The 5,392-nt window shown below is 34.6% G+C and overlaps 1 protein-coding gene across 1 annotated transcript; it reads left to right on the plus strand.

Annotated features, from left to right (window-relative positions):
- Positions 1-392: 392 nt before the first annotated feature.
- On the plus strand, positions 393-2,072 carry LOC145015910 (putative membrane metalloprotease ARASP2, chloroplastic). The gene has a single exon (XM_078974381.1). The coding sequence runs from the start codon at positions 434-436 to the stop codon at positions 1,916-1,918; it is 1,485 nt and encodes a 494-aa protein (XP_078830507.1). The 5' UTR covers positions 393-433; the 3' UTR covers positions 1,919-2,072.
- Positions 2,073-5,392: the final 3,320 nt, after the last annotated feature.

Here is a 5,392-nt window from a genome sequence, read left to right on the forward strand (position 1 = left end):
TTCCAAACAAAACTATGGTAGTTTTCTTCGCCTTCGACCCGTTTGTATTATAACAAAAAAGATAAAGTGAATTAGTTTTCTTAATTTTTCCCTTTTAGTTTTTTTTTTCCTATATTCTCGTTTTAGGCTTTTTAAGGTTTTCTAAAATTCTAGTATATCAACTATCAAGCAGGCTTAAGTGGCCTTAATCAAATTGGATAAACCGATAAAGGAACATTCTCAAATATTATTGTTTCAAAAGCCCAAATCTTATAAAGTAATGGAAAAGAAATTTGGATAAATGGATATTGCCAAATATTTTTGGTTCAAAAGCCCAAATCTCATAAACTAATGGACAAAAACACCCATATATGGATATCTAATTGGAAATTTTGAATGAGTTTTAAACTGTTTTTCAGCCATAGGACTATAGAGGAGTAACCCAAATGGAGACATGTCACTCACTTCCCATCCACATAACCCAAAAAATGGGAATTATCCGAAAACTCTGATCTCTTCACTTCTTCTTTTTCCCTCTGTGATTCCTCCATTAAAACTCTATCGATCTCAATATTCAAAACCCATCATGTTAACAAACCTCTCCCCTTTTACCCCCTCTTCTTATTCTTCAACCATCAGATTCCTCAAAAACAAAAACAAACACCACTTTTCAACTTTATCATCGTCTTCAGCACTTCACTCGTCATCCCATTCCCCATCTTCAAATCTCAGTTTTCTCGACAGGAAACTGTTACCCAATGTAAAAATCGGATACCCTTTTACGAAAAGGAAAAACTTCAACAAGACTTCAGCATTAGCTGACTTCGGTTTTGGTGGGTTCGAAAGTGCTCAATCTGTAATTGAAGCTGTTTCAGTGTTAACAGCCATCATCGTCGTTCATGAAAGTGGTCATTTCTTAGCTGCTTACCTTCAAGGGATTCACGTAAGTAAATTTGCAGTCGGATTTGGTCCTATTTTAGCTAAATTCAATGCTAATAACGTCGAGTATTCGTTAAGAGCGTTTCCTTTAGGTGGGTTTGTTGGATTCCCTGATAATGATCCCGATAGTGAAATCCCAATCGACGATGTGAATTTGCTGAAAAATAGACCTATTCTCGATCGAGTTCTTGTCATTTCAGCTGGTGTTATTGCGAACATAGTCTTCGCATATCTCATAATCTTTGCACAGATAGTGTTCGTCGGATTACCAGTACAAGAATCCTTCCCAGGCGTAATTGTCCCGGAGGTTCGACCCTTTTCAGCCGCTTCCCGAGACGGGTTACTCGCCGGAGATGTCATTCTCTCCGTTAACGACATCGATTTACCCCAAGCAATCCCTAATTCCGTTTCTCAAGTAGTCGACGTCATTAAAAAGAACCCTAAATCATCAGTGTTGTTTAAAATCGACAGGGGAGGGAAAGATTTCGTCATTACTATCACTCCCGATCAGAATCCAGACGGAAGTGGTCGAATCGGGGTTCAATTAGCCCCAAATGTGAAGATCTTGAAGGAAAAACCGAAAGATGTGTTGGAAGCTTTTGGATTTACAGGTCGCGAATTCTGGGGTTTAACATCGAACGTTTTAGACAGTTTGAAACAGACTGTTCTCAACTTTTCACAAACCGCAAGCAAAGTTGCAGGTCCTGTTGCGATTATAGCAGTAGGTGCAGAGGTTGCGAAATCAAATATCGATGGTTTGTATCAATTTGCAGCGATTTTGAATCTTAATCTTGCGGTGATTAATCTCCTCCCTTTGCCAGCGTTAGACGGTGGTTCTTTGGCTTTGATTCTTGTGGAAGCGGCGAGAGGTGGGAGAAAGCTTCCATTAGAAGTAGAACAGGGGATAATGTCATCTGGGATTACACTCGTTTTCGTTCTTGGTCTTTTTCTTATTATTCGAGACACATTAAACCTCGATTTCATCAAGGATTTGTTGTGATTCTTGACGAAAACTTGAAAAAGGTACAATTTCGATCGGATATTGTATTATTTGTGTTGTATCCATTTGGATCTTCCTTACAATGTGGTTTATGATATACATTTCTGGTATTGGAGATCAATATAACATACATACCTCAATATAGTTAAAGTTATGTTGATATTATAAAATCATATTCATTTGTAATATTTGATTTGATTCATTTTAGTTAACAAATTTAATTGGATAATTGTATACATGTGAAGTCTCTAATAACAATCCAAAACATATTGCTTAACAATCAGAGTGTACATGGTTATGGAAAAAAAAAAAAAAAAATCTAATCTCCATTAAATTTTGAAATTGTGTTTTGTTATTTCAATAAAGTTTCATGAAAATAAAAATTTTATGATTTTCAAATTGTATATAAATTAGAAAAATGGTTTTTTTAGTTTTTTAAATTTCTAAAATAGAAAATGAATGCTCTTCCGTCTTCAACAAAATTTGTTTTCTAAAATTTTCATTAAAACTCAACTTTATTTTCCAAAAATATTTTCTAGAAAAATAATACAATTTTCCATAACCACACCCTTGAGTTTTCATTTTCTAGAAAACCATATCCAATGAATATGACTTTCATTAGAAAATTTTTATGAAGGGATGCTTGGATTGAATTTTAAAAAGTTAACTAAAAACATAGTTGTAATAAGCATGTTCTTCAAAAAATATTTGGATGTGATAATGTTGTTTGTAGCTGTATGTAATAGTTATGTTATGTTTGACGAAGTAGCTGAAAAATATAACCTATAAAAATAATGTTTGATAACAAAAAGATTAGATGATAAGTTAGTTGTGAAATATGAAATGAGAAAAAAGACATTTAGAATTATAAGAAAAATATATATTAAGTTTTATTAAATTAAAAAAGTACTAAATAATATTGAGGATGTCAAAAAACCATGTGCAACACGTGTTTTCAGGGTACTTTTACAATATTCCAATGCTGATGGTCGGTGTATGTTTTACGTCCGTTTAGTTTTTGGGGGCAAGGATTCCCGTCCCGAATACCCTGCTGGGAGACACGAAATAATTTGTATATTTAATTATTCTTATTTTTATAACCATAAAAAATGAGTTAAAGTAACCATAGTGTATTTAGATCTTTCATATTTGAATAATTGGTGTAATATGTAAGGTTTAATGAAATAAACAAGTAGAAATATGGCAAACAAGGCTAAATGGGGTTAACATGGGATTGGAGGGAAATGGAGGTAACATGGAATTTTGGGGCTGGAAAACATGGGATTTCGTAGTAAGTTATATTTGGAGTGATTGGTTTCAGGGGAATTCTTATGGATGGATTGGTTTGATTCAGTTTAATCAAGTGAATCCAAGTTCATTTTAATTTTAAAAAACATAGATTCAAATTGTCTAAACTAAATTTAAATCCAATCCGATCTAACCAAATTACAATTCAGTTGGATCCGATTTTATAATTTGGTTTTCAAAAAACAAAACTTTTAAAACCACGTATGATCAAAATATTAGCTACTTTTATAGAATAAGCAAAAACAAATCACCTAGTTGGGGTTTAAAATTTATAAACAATTATTAAAAAATATATTAAACTTTAATATTTTTAGATAAAAAAAACTTTTAAGAGAACATGTATATTAAGATTTTGTATTATATGAAACTTTTTGAATCTATTTGAAAAAATAGATTAGTAAATTAATAAATAATTACATATATAAATTAAAAAAAATATAATAAAAATTGTTATTTGGTTTTTTGGATTATTCGGTTCTTTTTTTATAAACCAAAATCAATCCAAAATACTAATTCGGTTTGCACAAAGGGGATCTGCACTTCCGGCCATAAAGGGCTTCGAATGGACTATGGAGCAACTTAGATACTAGTATGGTAGATGTTATTGTATGAAAACTCGCACAATGGCAAATGGATATCCCACGCTTTACCAAATTCGATCACACAAGTTCTCAGCATGTCTTCTAATGTTTGAATCGTTCTCTCACATTGCCCAACGGTTTGTGGATGGTAGGTTGTACTCATGTCCAGTCTAGTTCCTAGAGATTTTTGTAGTGACTGCCAAAACCTTGAGGTGAACCTACTATCTCTATCAGAGATAATAGATATGGGTACACCATGCAGTCGTGTAATCTCTCTAATGTATCTTCTGGTTATTTTCCCCATCTTGTTAGTTTCTTTAATTGGCAGGAAGTGTGCAGACTTGGTTAACCTGTCACAATCACCTAAATGGTATTGAGACCACCTGTTGTCTTACATAACTTGGTTATGAAATCCATTGTAATCCGCTCCCACTTCCACTCAGGTATTTCTGATTGTTGTTGCAAAGTTGAGGGCTTTTGGTATTCTACCTTAACCTTGGCACAAGTCAAATACTTTCCCACGAAGGTATCAATCTCTGCTTTCATGTTTGGACACCAATATAACTTCTTGAGGTCCATATACATCTTGTCTGAACCTGGATGAATGGAGTATCGTGTCTTGTGAGCTTTGATCATGACAACGTCTTTGAATCCACCAAACTTCGATGTACAGATCCAGTTCATGAGGTATTGAACTCCGTCACCCTTGACTTCTAAGTTCTTGTCCATTCCTCTTAAGGATTCACCTGCCACATTTTCGGGCTTCAAGGCTTCCTGCTGAGCCTCTTTAATTTTTGTGTACACAAATGTGAATGGATAGTCATGGTCAATGCTTTGACTCAACGACTTGAGTATTCCTTTCGACTAAGGGCATCGGCTACTACGTTGCCTTTACCAGTGTGATAACGAATTTCGTATTCATAGTCATTTAGTAGTTTTACCCTCCGTCGATGTCTCATGTTCAGCTCCTTCTGATCGAATATGTGTTGAAGGATTTTGTGGTCTGTGAAAATAGTGTTTTTTGTACCATATAGGTAGTGTCTCCAAATCTTCAGAGCAAAAATTACTTTTCCAAGCTCAAGATTGTGAGTAGTATAGTTGACTTCATGTGTCTTAAGTTGTCTTGAAGCATATGCGATGACCTTTCCCCGTTGCACAAGAGCACAACCTAGACTTTGATTGGATGCATCGTAGTATACTACAAAATCTTCCATCCCTTCTGGAGGGGACAATATCGGTGTGTTATATAGGGATTGCTTGGCTATGTTTGTCCGAATGGTAGCGTGCACACTCGTAGTCTTAGGCAACTTTTTGTACAGAAGTTCATGGTAAGACTTATACCTGGTCCATCCATCATCACCATGTGTATACAAGTCATATATAATTAAGATTGACAAGACAGTTGGATGGGTAGCTCTGCCCCAAGTCCACAATAAAAAAAAGAAACAGGAGATAGGGTGGAAAAACACATCCTTAGTCCATAGAATCCAAATTATATACCACTCTCACACATACTCTTGGTAGTGATATATTAACCAATTTATCCTTAGTCGCTGTGCTTGAACTTGACTTGTTGCACACTTGG

The sequence above is a fragment of the Lactuca saligna genome, chromosome 9 (assembly GCF_052625555.1).
Source record: "Lactuca saligna cultivar CGN05327 chromosome 9, ASM5262555v1, whole genome shotgun sequence".
NCBI classification, from domain to species: Eukaryota; Viridiplantae; Streptophyta; class Magnoliopsida; order Asterales; family Asteraceae; genus Lactuca; species Lactuca saligna.